At 40.6% G+C, this 15,129-nt stretch overlaps 1 protein-coding gene across 1 annotated transcript; it reads left to right on the top strand.

The window, feature by feature from the left end:
• The first annotated feature begins 467 nt into the window (after nt 1-467).
• LOC111581059 (cortexin domain-containing 1 protein-like) lies at nt 468-14,990 on the top strand. Its single transcript, XM_023289051.3, has 3 exons — nt 468-632; nt 5,284-5,464; nt 9,162-14,990. Exon 3 carries the CDS (start codon nt 9,228-9,230, stop codon nt 9,408-9,410), a length of 183 nt encoding a protein of 60 aa, XP_023144819.1. The 5' UTR covers nt 468-632; nt 5,284-5,464; nt 9,162-9,227; the 3' UTR covers nt 9,411-14,990.
• The last annotated feature ends 139 nt before the right edge of the window (nt 14,991-15,129 follow it).

Here is a 15,129-nt window from a genome sequence, read left to right as displayed (position 1 = left end):
CTTCTCATGAAATTAGCTGATAGGCAAAATCTAAAATATCATCAGACACATAGTTAAATGCAGGTTTCAACTTTACCCTAACTAATTCTAATCTTGGTTTTAATCTTTGCCCTAAACTGAAAATCTCTTGGCGCGTACATCGTTATACAAGTAAAGATAAACAACATGACATTTTGTCATCTCTTTAATCTTTGAGGACATTCATTTTTTAGACCAGACACATGTTTCACTGAGGCATTGCACACCTTTAATTGGCAGTTAAACAAATATGGTGCCATACAGAATTGCTGCATTTTTCTGTGGACACACATGCAGCTGCACTACACAGGGAATGTGAGTGGAGAAGGAGCAGAGATATGTACAGCACTCTGCTCTGTTCTGTTTTATTGGTGGGGCTTCATATGCAGAGATGGGATGCTGCAGCCACCAGTCACTCGTTTTTTCTCCTTTCCACCGATCAGCTCTCATCATCTCATCTGGCCCCGCTTTATCCTGCCTTTCCATTAACCCGTCATCCTACCTCGACTTCATTCTTACCTCCTCTTCCCTTTCACTCCTCTCTTTCATGGCGGTTCCTCAGTGCAGTGGGGCTGTCCTACTTTCGGCAACTGTGCAGGATGTAGGGGAAGCAGGTAAGAAGCCCTAAGATTCCTGTCTCTGACCGGCTCTCTCTCTGTATTTGTCCTGCACAGGCAATAGTTCTCTGTTTAGTGGTACGTGCTGTGATACAGGCTGGATGATTTCAATCAGAGATGCTTTGATGTGTCTGTCTGAGGTTTTTCTAGCAGCATTCTAAGAGGTTAACAATGTGCAGTGGAGTGTGGAAGTAAAGGTATAACTGACTGTAATTGTAATTTTCAATTCTTGTTTCTTATGTTTAGTGACATCTGGATCTGATCAGTCAGATGTTCCTAAGTTGGAGAACAGTGCAGGGTGCTTATTTCAAAGTGGTATCTTCAGGCAACTTTCTGCTGATTGCTCAGTGTCACTGGGATCTTGGGGAACATTATTTGACAAATCGGAATGATTAGTTTATAGAATGATGATATACACTCAGAGCTGCTTTTCATCTATTTATATATTGTCTGAATATCCTTAAAATGCGGATGAAAACTGTTTAGAATCCATGGTAATGTGTTCACTTGTCTTGCTTTGTGTTGCCAACAGTCAGACGACTGTAGATATTCAGTTATATAAAATATACACTCCTTAATCATCGCTGCTAATTTTTTAATTTTAAGTTCACTAGCTAGTCTGTCTGCTGTTTAGTACCAGGCAGGTAGCATTTGAGACCTTTGTCAGTGGAAACATTTGCTGTTGTTGTGTTGGAAACAAGATTGGTGACAGCAATGAAACTGAACCAATCAGGAAAAATGTGGGCTGTAAATAAGCTGGAGGTGAAAATGTGCTAAAGGAAACATATTCATTTTAGTTAGATGCACTGTTAAAAAAAAATGTTTCACAACTGCAAGTTTAAAGTCTGGTTAGGTTTAAGCAAACTAAATTAAATACTAACAAATAAAGGAAGAAGAAAAATCACTATCACAACCTGTGATGATTCATGTGTATACTCTAACTTTCTTCTGTGGCATTAGCACATTTTTATTTGAATTGAACAAACTACACATTATTTGAAAGGACAAAGCTTCACAGTTTCAATTGTGTAAACTGTTATAAAATATTAATGCCCTCAGCAGCAATAGTGTAGAGTGTGTACACAGCAAACAGGCCCTCTATAGGGGCACATACTTGTTCTGACTATGTACTGCATTCTATTTTTACTGTAGGAAACCAGTGAACATAATGGTTTCAAGCTCTGAGTGTTCTTCAGTAAAAAAGATGGCACTGGAGTTATTTTTTTGAAGTATTGGTGAGAAAATAACATATGATCCAAGAAGTCAAGTTGAAGTAGCATAGTAATGCATTATAAATGTAACACAAAGCAGGAGCTGACTTACACTTTAATACAATGAAATGCTTCAGAGAGAATGATGAGTGAAGCAACAGTCCATTCTGAAAGTTGAGACAGAAAACACAAAGCACTGTGTGGTGGATGTCAGTGTGGGAAAGCATATAATTCAAAATGTAAATAGACCACTACATTGCTTCACCAATCTACCAAAACCCCTTTGCTTAACCTTCTAGGACCTGGCGTCCACATATGTGGACATCTTTTTTTTTTTTTTTTTGAAAAGAGCATATTGTTCATAAAAATGATAATAATAAAAAAATAACAATAATAATTCTAAGAATAAAATAACAACAATAATAAGAACTATATAAATATATAAATATATATATATATATATATATATATATATATATATATATATATATATATATATATAGTTCATTGTTGATTCTTACAAACTATGAATGAACACATATGGAATTATGTAGTAAACAAAAACGTGTGAAATAAGTCAAAACATGTTTTATATTTTAGATTCTTCAAAACAGCCACCTTTTGTTTTGATTATTGCTTTGCACATTCTTGGCATTCTCTCCATGAGCTTCATGAGGTAGTCATCTGGAATGGTTTTCCAACAGTCTCCAAGAGTTCCCAGAGATGCTGAGCATTTGTTGGCCCTTTTTCCTTCACTTTGCGGTCCATCTCATCCCAAACCATCTGGATTGGGTTTAGGTCAGGTGACTGTTGAGCACTTACACAGCCTGGAGGTGTGTTTGGGGTCATTGTCCTGTTGAAAAATAATTGACGGTCCAACTAAACGCAAACTGGATAGGATACCATGTCGTTGCATTGATACTGTGGTAGCCATGCTAATCCAGTGCTTTCAGTTTTAAATAACTCCCCAATAGTGTCACCAGCAAAGCACCCCCACACCATCATACCTCCTTCTCCATGCTTCACGGTGGGAACCATGCAGAGACCATCCATTTACCAGACACGGCTGCTGGAACCAAAGATCTCAAATTTGGACTCATCAGACCAAAGCACAGATTTCCACTTATCTAATGTCCATTCCTTGTATTTCTTGGCCCAAAGAATTCTCTTCTGCTTGTTGCTTTTCTTAGTAGTGGTTTCTTAGCAGCTATTATACCATAAAGGCCTGATTGGCGCAGTCTCCTCTGAACAGTTGATGTAGAGATGTGTCACTGATGACACAAGAAGGCACCAATGGAGCCAGATATTTGTCTAAACCACAAAACTATGGGAGGATGTAACAGCTGTGTTAGGAGGTTTTTTTGGACAAGTGTTCTGTATTTATTTTTTGCAAGGATGAGGACAGGGCTGTACAACTTGCTCTGATGTATTCTGTTTGCATTGTAATTGTAATTGCTTTGGTCCCCTACAAAACCCCGAAACAGTGCTCGTCCACCTTTTAAAATTGGCCGCTTTGAAAGAAGGCTATACAACCTGCAAATATCTGTCACCCTGCAGAGTAATAGGATGTCTACAAGGAAGACAAGAAAATAGCTTAAAGACATTCCATCTACACCTTGCTACTTGCACCAAGTGGAGGGTAGACTGAGTGGAAATGTGGGGAAAGAGAACAGAGGATTTAGCTACCAGTACTGATGGAGTATAATTTGGTCATTAATACTGGTGTTCTTGACTTGTCTATTGTGAACACATGATTATCAGTGTGAAAGCTGCATTTGCATATAGAGATGTTTTCCACATTGGTCTGTCAGCTTAAAGGATTAAGCCGAGTTAAACAGTTAACATGGCTCTCAGCTAATTACTTCATCAAATTCCAATGGTGAAAAGTGATCAACATGCCCACTTTGCCAGCAGGAAACAGAGCTGCAAACACTCAGCCTGCCTCGCTGTCGCACATCAATGTAAATGATCGAAAATGCTGCTCTTCACAAACACGGCTGATCAATTAAAGTATCAACACCAATAAAACAGGATTTAGTATCATTTTTATACAGGTACAACACTAACATTGTTATTACAAATAATATTGATTATTATCACCTTAGAAAGTTGTTATGATGTGGATATCCATTTACATATCTAGCAGACACAGAGAACCATAGGCATTTATTTTAAGTCATGTTTTTTTGCCAGTCTGTTTAATCCAAATCGCTTGTTTATGCTCCTTTCAGGCATCTCTGTTTTTGTCTCTGTCTGCTCCTGAGAAAACTGTCTGACTCTTTATCTGCGCCATGGTATTTGCCAGTTAGTCTCTCACTGTGTCTGTTTAACGTTTGGTTATGGACAGGTACTTCACAGTTAGCTTATAGAAGCCTTTTACTGCACGAATTGCACGCCGCTGCTGCTCATGTCAGGCCTGAAACTAATTTCCTCATGTAGCACAAACCTATAAGTCACTGGTAGTCTCCAATGCTGCTGAAAGATTTGAGCAGAATCCCAGCATTATGAAGCCCATTCATCAGTTTAATTAGAAGTTCATAGAAGAGCTTTTGTCATTTATCACCCATGACACAAGAGTGGCTCCACTGCTCTTCTGATTTTTCTTCGTTTAGTGCATGCTATACATTATTACACCTGTCTTCTGTACACAATGCTTGAAACTGCTCTTAGTACGAATGCAGCATGACTTTCAGGAAACTATGGAGAGGCTAAAGGATACATTTCTGAGTAAAATGCCACAGAAATATTTGTAACACTATTAGTTAACAGCATATTCTTCAAAATCGCATTGCACAAATAAATTGCCATTTTTATTCTAAATTGTAAATACTAAATACTGTATGTATTTTATGATAACTATGTAGATCTCATCAAAATTAAGTGCTTCTACTTTCCCTTTTTCTTTTGCCATTATGATGGCAATAGTCTGACTATGGGCTGCACAGTGGCGTAGTGGTTAACACTTTCGCCTTGCAGCAAGAAGGTCCCTGGTTCGCGTCCCGGCTTTCCCGGGATCTTTCTGCATGGAGTTTGCATGTTCTCCCTGTGCATGCGTGGGTTCTCTCCGGGTACTCCGGCTTCCTCCCACAGTCCAAAAATATGCTGAGGTTAATTGATTACTCTAAATTGCCCGTAGGTGTGAATGTGAGAGTGCTTGTTTGTCTTTGTATGTAGCCCTGTGACAGACTGGTGACCTGTCTAGGGTGTCCCCTGCCTTCGCCCGAGTCAGCTGGGATAGGCTCCAGCCCCCCCCCCCCCCCGCGACCCTAGTGAGGATTAAGCGGTGTATAGATAATGGATGGATGGATAGTCTGACTATCACAGTGTTTTGAGGACAGCTAAAAACCATTGTGTTGATGGTATCTACATCAGTTTGTTCAGCTTTGGTGCACTGAGGTGGATGAACGTTTTCTCTTTCTTCATCCATTCTTATGAAGAAGAGCAGTGCCAGATGTATTCATCCACTGGGTGAGAATAACCTGGAGAATGTCTTAAGCATCAGTCTCATCGCAGCAATGACAGAGGACCTGCTCCACCTCCACCTGCAGTATCCAGACATGAAGATCATCTTCTCTGGCATCACCCAGTGGAGCAGGTGGAAGGCTGGTGTCAAAGAAGGTAAGACTTGACAACACTCACGTTTGTGAACACTTTATGGCTACAAATGTTCATTGTTTACAGCACCTTTATAAGTCACCCTCACATAAGGTTTTACACTCCCAGGCTACTTTTGCACAATACAGTTCATTTCAGCTGCTAAAGGAAAGCGACACTAAAGTGCTTGTGTCTGGCAGTTTGTTTGCTGTTGAAGCTGAACCTTAATAGATTGTATTAGTCCCAAACGTTACCTATAGTGTCATATCTGATTTGATCAATGTTATTAATGTTAATATAGTATGTCTTTAACATCTATGGTCATAACACCATTTAATTGTACCACTTCAGATCTACTTTTTTTCGCCACCCTCTCCCATTTCCACTGTATTGTTCCCTTACACCCAAGTCTTACCACTACTTGGTCTTGTTGCAGTGTTCCAAGAGCATCACTTATTTAGAAATTGTTACTGGGGCATCTTAACATTCAAATCCTTTTATTCAAGCTACTTCTTTTCCCTTTCACATTGACATAAGGAAACCAAGAAAGGGAGACTTAAATAGATTTTAGAGCAGCTTCTTAATCCAACTTGTAAGTCTGCCATCTACAAATTCACTAACACCCAGGCAGCCACGTCCAATAACGACTCCTGGATTTTTTTTCACCTTACCTTTATTATTTATGGACTGCTGCAATAGCTTTATCAACTTTGCATTACAGCCAGCCTACAGATTGTTGCACAATGCTTCCTTCTGACACCCAGCCATACAAATACATGCCTCGTCCCATCACATACATTAGCTATGCTTCCTCAAGCAAATAAGTCCTGCACTGCCATTTAGCTCCAGCTCAGCTGCATTATTTATTCTCACTTCCACAATATTATCAAAAGTGTGTTGACATGATCCTGACAAACTGGGAAAACACATTTGACTCACCTACTCACCACCTCTAAAAGATGGACTTGGCATCTGACAAGAAACTCACATATCTAAATTCAAACCTTTTCTTAAATCCCCAAACAGCTTCAGTCATTATGTCATTATTTGATAGCTCTTGATCAGCAAGGGGGCTTTTTTTGTTTGTTTGTTTGTTTTATTGAAATTACAAGAAGTGAAAAGAAATCCACAATAGAACAAAAGCAGTTGTGGTAGAAATACATTTGACTGCTCACTATAGACCAGTCAACCACAATATTAATACCACTGACAGGTGATCTGAACAACACTGCTCATTCCTGTAATACAATGTTCTTCTCGGGAACGTTGGGTCCTGACAATCGTGAATTTTACTTTGACACCTACCACTTAAACATTGTTCCGGACCAAGCACACTCCCGGTTGCAACTGGACTCACAGACGGCAGTGACCTCCACCAGCAGGACAATGTCCCCTGCTATACAACAAAAACTGCACAGGCACAGCTCAAGAAACACAACGAAGAGCCCAAACTTTTGCCTCAGCCTCCAAACTCTCCATATTCCAATCCCACTGAGCATCTGTGGGATGCAAGTTCAATCCACAAAGGCCCCAACCCACACCTCACAGTACCCAAGGAACCAAAGGATGCAGTACTGATATCCGGGTGCCACACAGGCAGGTTGTTTTAGTGTTGTGGCTGTTCGGTGTAGAGTACACTATTCCGTATATCAGACGCTCAATAGTTTACTCAGGTGGGAGAAACTGTGAATTCCCTAACTCACTTCGCATCATCATTTTGCGCTTGAGTTATCTAACTATAATTGAAGGGTTAGAAGCAGAGCAGTCTAATAAACTTTCTGTAGCTTTTGAGAAAAATGAGTTCAAAGTTTTGTGTTTTTAGGAATAGTCTAACATCTGAAGCACCGCTCTAACGCTATATTTGGTTTGTGGGTTAGACCACTTTGCCACTAAAATCTAGACCATAAAATATTACAGAAATTATATAAAACTCGGTTCGGATTTTTTGTGGGTTAGACCACTCTGCTTCTAACTCCCTTAAAAAATCGAGTGATTTGCTTGCAGAAATGTTAGCAGAAACTTTCTCATTTCCACTGTGTGTTACTGTGTATCTTTCATCAGAGGGCTGCGCCACAAAGCAAGTTTGACATGGTCAAGCTTTCTTTGTAAGCCGGCTCAACAAAACCTCAACTAAGAGACAACATATCAATCAGAGGTAAAAGATGTTACGACACATTGATGGGGGCACTACAACGTATCATGTGACTCTTCTGCCACACATAATGGGCCAATGTTGTGCCACCTACTTCAGTCAGAGGAACAGGTTGTGAGAGTGGAGAACAAAGAAAAATGTAAACAATTACGACGGTAAAAAATGCAACTTCTACAAACGTTGGAGGAGAGAATGTTGGTAGTAGTCCTGTTATATGTTTATTTTAGGGTTAAGATCAGTGCAGCTGCTTATTGACTGAATAATTTCAGTAATGAATCCAACAGACTAGTCCATTTTAAGCTGTTGCGTTAGCTGCAGTAACAACAGTATAACAACATATTATTGCATTACCTGCATCACCAACTGAATACATGTAGGTTCCATTGGCAATGCAACACATACAGTGTGCAAAGCTGTAACTTCATTCAAGATTATTAACGGTTTGCAGATGTGACGTATTCCCTCAGATGAGAACCTACATTGCGCATAACAAATCAGCTTCTGAGCAGATGAGTTCCGCATCATCAGTTACCATTGTGATCTAGCAGGTGCCCTTGTGACACTGAAAACTCTGACTTCAGGCTCAAAATATATGCTAACGCTTTCATCTCACTTCATAGGACAGGCCTCTGCCTCTTCCTCAGAGGTCTTCTCTGAGTTTTCTGATTTTTTAAAATTTGAATTAGTGCTCAGTGCAGATACAGTAAGTGTCATGGGTGACTGGAACATTCATGTGAATGATGAAAACCATAGCCACAGCACAGCATTTAATTAATTATTAAACTCAATTGGCTTTTCTCAAAATATATTTTTCACTTTCAGTCCCAGCCCCATTCTTGTGTTTACATTTGGCATGAAAAATTGAAATTGAACATTTAATAGTATTTGATCTTGCCATTTTTAGCCCTCTGATGCACAACAAATTGACAACCATTATTGGTCAGCGTGATCTAAAAATGACCCCGCTGATTTTCAGTATTTTCTCGTACATAGCTGAATGTTTCATTAAAATATCTTTGAAGCAAAATTTTGTCATCACCTGGAATTGTCAAATGACATGTGCATTTAAAATAGTACCTAATCGTATTGTTAGGTGAAGAAAAACACTGGAACTAGCCCTTGAGAATAAGAAAAATTACCTAAACACACAATCCCAGCTAGGTTAAGTAAGGTATGGTGTGCTGAATGTGCGACTTTGGCCCACTGGGATGTTGCATCACACTGAAAGTTCCTCAATTATTGAAAGAACATTTTGTCAGCAGTCACAAGAAATCAAGTTGGCTGTGTCAGTGACTTCTTTTAAACACATTATATTGAAAAATTATATATTTTGAACAATGATGAAGATGCTAATAACACTAATAATACTGGAATGGGGTTTCTCAAGTGAAACAATCAACATGCCCTTTGCTCAGTGGTTCATGATGACATGCATGCAGTCAAATCATTACCTTGTGCATTGTTCTTATGCATAATGTGAATAAATTAGGCTTTTTTTTCTGTCCACCCACAATTCTCTGCCTGCTTTAAGTCCAAATATAACCATTTACGCCCTCTCTCTATCTGCAGCTGGGTCTTCAGAATGGTAGCAGGGTATGACAACGTGTCTAAGGACAGCAGCATTAGACAACAGGCATGGAAGCGGAGGGCACTGCAGAGCCAGCTTTTGTGGACGTGGACCAGGGCTTGACTTTGGCCTACATCGCCTTCCTCTGCCTGCTGCTGTTGGCCATGATCATCCGCTGTGCCAAGGTCATAATGGACCCATACAGTGCAATCCCTACCTCCACATGGGAGGAACAGCTCTTAGATGACTAACATGTGGGCAGCCACCCATGACAAGACCAGCAATGTTCCAACCTAGAAAAAGGAAGGTTCTTCATGGGTTCTGTATTGTGGTAGTGCAATCCATTCCATTCCACAGGCTGTAAATGACAAGCAAGTAAAGTTATAAATCAACGTAAGTATAATTCCTTCAGCATAAGTTTAGAGAATTTCAGTTTTTCTAAAGTGCTGACGCACTTAAGGGTTCCAGTCTTTGAGACAGAAGATATTTTATTTAGAAGGGATTCTGTCTGCCAAGAAAGCCATTGATGGGGTGATACAATCCCCCAAAAAAGCACATAAACTTGGTTATTTGTACCTAGAGATGTCTTCACGAGCCCTGTGGCAACCATACATTCCTGTTGGCCGAACAAACACAATCAGTAAAAGTAACTGGACAGCAGCCTTGACTGACTGCACTTTCCCTTTGCTTTGTGGAATTGCAAATTGGCAGAGAATGACATAGGTCACAAAACTTATAAGGTACCTAGGAAATATCAACGGGCTTTGCATTTACAACTTGTGTGGATGTGGAAAATAATATAAAAACTATGTGTCAATTTTCTAGTTATGGGGAGTCACATTGTTGAGTTTCTGCTTTCTGTGGCTCTGAAGGAGTTTTGTCAAGATTGGGGAGAGACTACAACCTTGAGATGACAACTTTATCACAGAACCCACTGGTGTTTTTCATGGAGGATGGAAACATCAAAAGACATTGCTAAATTACATTAAGGGAAGCGTAAAATCCCAGGAGTTTAAGATTCATCCTCATGAGGGTTTAAGGCAGGATATGGGCTTCTGTACTTTAGGAGCTCCTAAACCTATGGAGGCAGAATACCAAATCTCTGGAGTGTCCTTTTAATTATGCAGAGAGGCCTTTGTGTATTCATTTCACTGCAAGACACAAATGCAGATTTTGTATGTTTTATGAATACTTTTGATGGGTATTTGCTTGAAACGCGATCTCTGACTATGCCCAGTGAGCAATATTGCTCGGACAGTCTGTAGGCATTTAGCCTTTACAGTAGCAGTTATGCCTGGTTATGTTGTACTGCCACCGCATGTCTTCTCCCATTGCTGAGCAAAATGTACACAAATGCACACAAACAAAACTATAAGGCAGGCATCAAATGCTAGCAGTGTTATGGCTCAGGTTTGTAAAACACCCAGACAAGACTACTTAATTCCTAATTCTGCCTTATTTGCTTTGGTTGTCTCAGTTTTTAGTTTTAAAAAAGCCTGATGTTCTTGTTGCTTCTAATTGCATCTGTGCCTGACTTGTGTATCTCCATTGACAGTATTTATCTTTTTTGAAATAATTGCCAGTTGCATGGTATGAAGTGCCTATGCTTACAGTAAACAGCAGAACTATGTAGTACAACGCTAAGTCCCTTTATCTTAAATTCCTTGGAAAAATGAACATTTGGATGTAAAAACAGCACACTGTGTTTCTCCCCATGCAGAAGAGTTTAATAATTCTGCTTCTCATTCATAGCATTCTTTTCGATGTCTCACTATGGGATATGCCCCTTGTGTTTATCTCATTACGCCAATCTTGATTGGCTGATGATCACCACACCTGCATCAGGTGGAGCCACCTACCCTTAAGTAGCCTGCACTACCATGCAGCATCACTCCAATTCCTCTTCTCTCTTCCTCTTTGTGTAGCAAATCTCAACTTTGTATGTGCTAGCTAGCTTAACTGTTCATAGATTGGAGCTAACTTGGCTAATGCTCTGTTGCCAAATGCTAAGTGCCACACCTGCGACCATCCAGCCTTCACCATAGCCTGGAGAGTCAACCAGCCACGCCAGCTTTGCTTATGGAAGATGTACTGGAGTTGGATTATGAGGATGATGACAAGGATACCTTGGAACTCCTCATATCTGAGGAGGATGAGCGTGAGGACGATGTCCTCGTCCTGTGCACTCAGTTTGCCATACCAGGCGCTGTGGCTGCCCTCGGACAAGGAGGGAGGCACGCCCACTTTCCTCTCCACCAGCATGGATGTTCAGCTGAACATCCCTTGGTGTAATAACGGAGAACACCAAATCCTGCATGCCCCCAGTGGAGCCGTGAACCCTACACTGCCATCCAAAGCAAACTGCTTCCAGTCCACCATGACGGAGTGAGCTTACAGGGCAGCAGCGCTGACTGTCAGGGCGCTGAACATCTTCTCCATGTTCACAGCATAGTAAGCGGAGCTATGTGAGGATATGATGACCAAGCCTGACCCAGCGATGTGGGATAAGAAAACCGTGATAATGGACATCTGCCTCCACGCACAGCGCTGTGTGGTCCAAGCAGGTACATCTCTGGGAATGATGGTGTTGCAGGAAAGAGCCAGGTGGCTCAACCTGACCAACCTACCTTACAGAGAGAAGGAGGACATTTTGAACATGCCATTCATACCATGGCATTTTTGGCTCTGCTCTCACCTCAATGCAGCAGCGTTATGAGGCAAAAAAGGAGGACAACGCTCTCCAGCTCTGTCTCCCTCGCTAAGCCAAGCCCACACCTGCCCCAGCCCCACAACAGACTTTTGCACAGGCTACGACATGATCTCCATTGTCTCAGTTCAAAATCCTGAAACAGCCTAAAGCCCATCCTGCCCCTAGTGCTTCACCCAGACTGGAGGTGAAGACTGGCTGGTCCAGAAATGCCTCCCGCGATGACAGCAGCTCTGCCGGTACAGACCACGCAGACCGCCAGTCAGCAAGCCAGGAAGAAGAAGAGGTCTCCCCTCTTCCCACCACTGCTGGTGCTGTCTGTTCCTATTCACCAGCCCCACCGCTTCTCTTCCACATCCCAGGTCCTGTAGGCCCCTGCAGACTCATTCTACATGTGGCCTGACTGCATCCTGGGCCCTGCGTAAAGAGGTCTCAGTTCAGGAGATTTGTGAAGCAGCAAGCTGGTCTTCACCTCTCACTTTTGTCCTCTTTTATAAGCTGGACGTCTCTGCTCTGAGCCTGGCTCTTGCAGTACTGGGCCCCCTTAGAGCAGAGGGCCGTTCCTTGAGTGCTGGTGGTTGATCTGAGATAAACGTGTCTGGCAATACGGGAGTTTCCATATCATATAGTGAGACATCGAAACGAATGCTAGGAATGAGAACAATAACTTACTTACGTAACCCTGGTTCTCACAGTAGCATGAGTGCGATGTCTCACCAGACAGCCCTTCTTGCTTGGCAAAGTGAGAAGAGGTGCTTATTTGAGTGGTGCTGCATGGTAGCACAGCCTACTTAAGGGCAGGTGGTGATCACCAGCCAGTCTGGATTGGGGTAATGAGATAAATGCCTCTGAGGCATAGGCAGGGGGCCTATTACATAGTGAGACATCTCACTCATGCTACCCTGAGAACTGGGATTATGCAAGTAACCGATAGTTTTTATTTTCCTGGGATCTCGGATATCTTGAAAACAGTAAAGGTGGTCACAGGGGTCAGTTTGGAAGACAGCTTTTTACTGACATAACTATGGGGAGGTTATGAAATAACTGTTAATTAAGCTGTATGAGGCAAAGCACCTGACACAGTCTAGTACAACAGTGAGGAACATCCATCAGATAGGACAGAATGACATTCTGGCTCTCCTGTCTTTTCTCTGCTATTTTTGTTCTCTGTGTATTTTTAGCTTGAGCAACTCTCTATTCTAAAGCTTGAAATTCATCAAGAATGTCTATAAATGTCTATGTTTACTGGCAGTTCACATATAATCAACCTTTATTTAATTTGACCTATTTACACTGTGTTCCAAGTTATTATGCATATGCTGTTTTTGTTCATTTTTCCTAAACAGTAAATACAAATGACAGTCGGTCCAATTTTTTTACTCCTCAACTATTATATTGTAATCAGGATTTTCTTAAACAAAACTTTAGATGATGACAACAGTATTTGTTTTTAAATATCTCAAAATGCAGAGTTCCAAATTATTAAGCACAATAGAGTTTGAAAGCATTCAAAAGATTATAAAGAATTGAAAATGGAAATCCATTATATTTTCTGTATTAGGGGATATTTTTTCTCAAAATAAATGCTCTTTCAGTCAAAAACATCTTTAAAGGTCAAGTTACATGTTAACATAGGAGCCCTTCTTGGATGTCACCTTCACAACTCTCCTATTCATTGAACTTGTGTGTCCATGTATAGTTTCTGCCTGGATTTAATTTGCGTATGCCTTCCAGAAGTTTAGTGTTGACAAACAACAAAACTAGCTGTGGCAAACTGTGGTAAGAAATGACTCTGCTGATCAGTGGTGGTTAATAAAGGCAGTGGACGATGGCTGCTGGCAAATACTATGAATGTAAACTGCACATTAAAAATTTGCTCTGGAAGATTGCAAAGAAAGAATATAAAACAGATTTGCTCCTGTGTGGCAGTAAATTTTGCAAGGGGCAAACCTGTCATCATCAGGCAGCAGCCTCATGACATCAGAGGGCAGAAATGAAGAGAAAAATATGCATTTAAACATTTTTCTGCATATTGTGGTCAAATTTAGATGTACATATGCAAGTGCTAAATTTATTAAAGTATAAAGAACCACCACAAAGCAAACTCACCTGTTTAGAACATGTGATTCTGTCACAGAAAGACGATGGAAATTTTATTCAGTACTTATCCATGAGGAACAATTTGCAAACCATGAGGCTTTTTTCATCAACTGCCTTCTTCTTCTAAGCTAAATGGTACAAAAATGTAAATCTTCTAATAGTCAAGGGCATATTGTGCACATTCAAACATCCACAGGGCATTGAAGGTCAAGTTCAAGATACATACAGTATGATAATGCTGGTGACTGTACATTGTGAGAATGTAAAACAGTGATCTCATTTGACTTTACAATTAAATTGTGTCCTGTTTCTCTCTTGCCTTTAACCCTGGCTATTTGCTGGCAGTATCCTGTGTTCTTCATCTCTTTTTCTGTGAAAAGGACTTGCCTCTTTTGTTGAGCAACCTTATTAGGGCACAGGGCAACATTTAAAGCATTCAGTATGCATCTTACTTTGTGACTCTTGCTCATGTCTCTCTGGCATTTATGTCTGAGGTGTTTATTAATAAATAAATGTGTTACTGTTATACATAGAAAAGCCATTTTCAAGTCAATGTAATTTTATTGATTTATTTCATTTCGGGTAATCTCTGGTTTTGAACTTTTGGTCAGCTTGGGCTTTTGTATGGAGTTTGTTACATGTTGTTGCTCTGCCTATGTGGGCTTTCTCTATGTCTCTAGCTTTCTCCCACAAGCCAAAGACATGCATGGTAGGTTGACTGGTGATTCTAAATTGGGGGAGTTTGAGCATGCATGTTTGGTTGTGTTCTTGTGTGAGCCCTGTGAGGGACAGACTCCAACACCCTGCAGTCCTCTGCAGGATAAAGTGGGAATAGCTGGTGGATGAATTCAAGCAGTGTTTAGGTATTAGTGTATTGCTAGAAAGGTCAATTTTAGACTTATCTGCTTAATGTGGATATCCTCTAATATACACATTCTGTATATTTAGATTTTTAAAAAACAAAAAACATCAGAATAATTGTTCTATTGAAACACTTTGAATGGACTTGAAACAACAACAGAGCTGTGACACCAGATGGACACATGAAGAATGCCCCTGTAGATGCTGAAGACAACCAGGAACTTACCAATGGACACATGTCTGCATAAACAGGGGTCAGAAATGTAAGTGGCCACTGTTTTTGCAACATTCGACAGAGGCCA

Source organism: Amphiprion ocellaris, chromosome 1, assembly GCF_022539595.1.
Source record: "Amphiprion ocellaris isolate individual 3 ecotype Okinawa chromosome 1, ASM2253959v1, whole genome shotgun sequence".
Taxonomy (NCBI): domain Eukaryota; kingdom Metazoa; phylum Chordata; class Actinopteri; family Pomacentridae; genus Amphiprion; species Amphiprion ocellaris.
The sequence above is the reverse complement of the archived record's forward strand: the minus strand, read 5'-3'. Positions and strand labels throughout refer to the sequence as shown.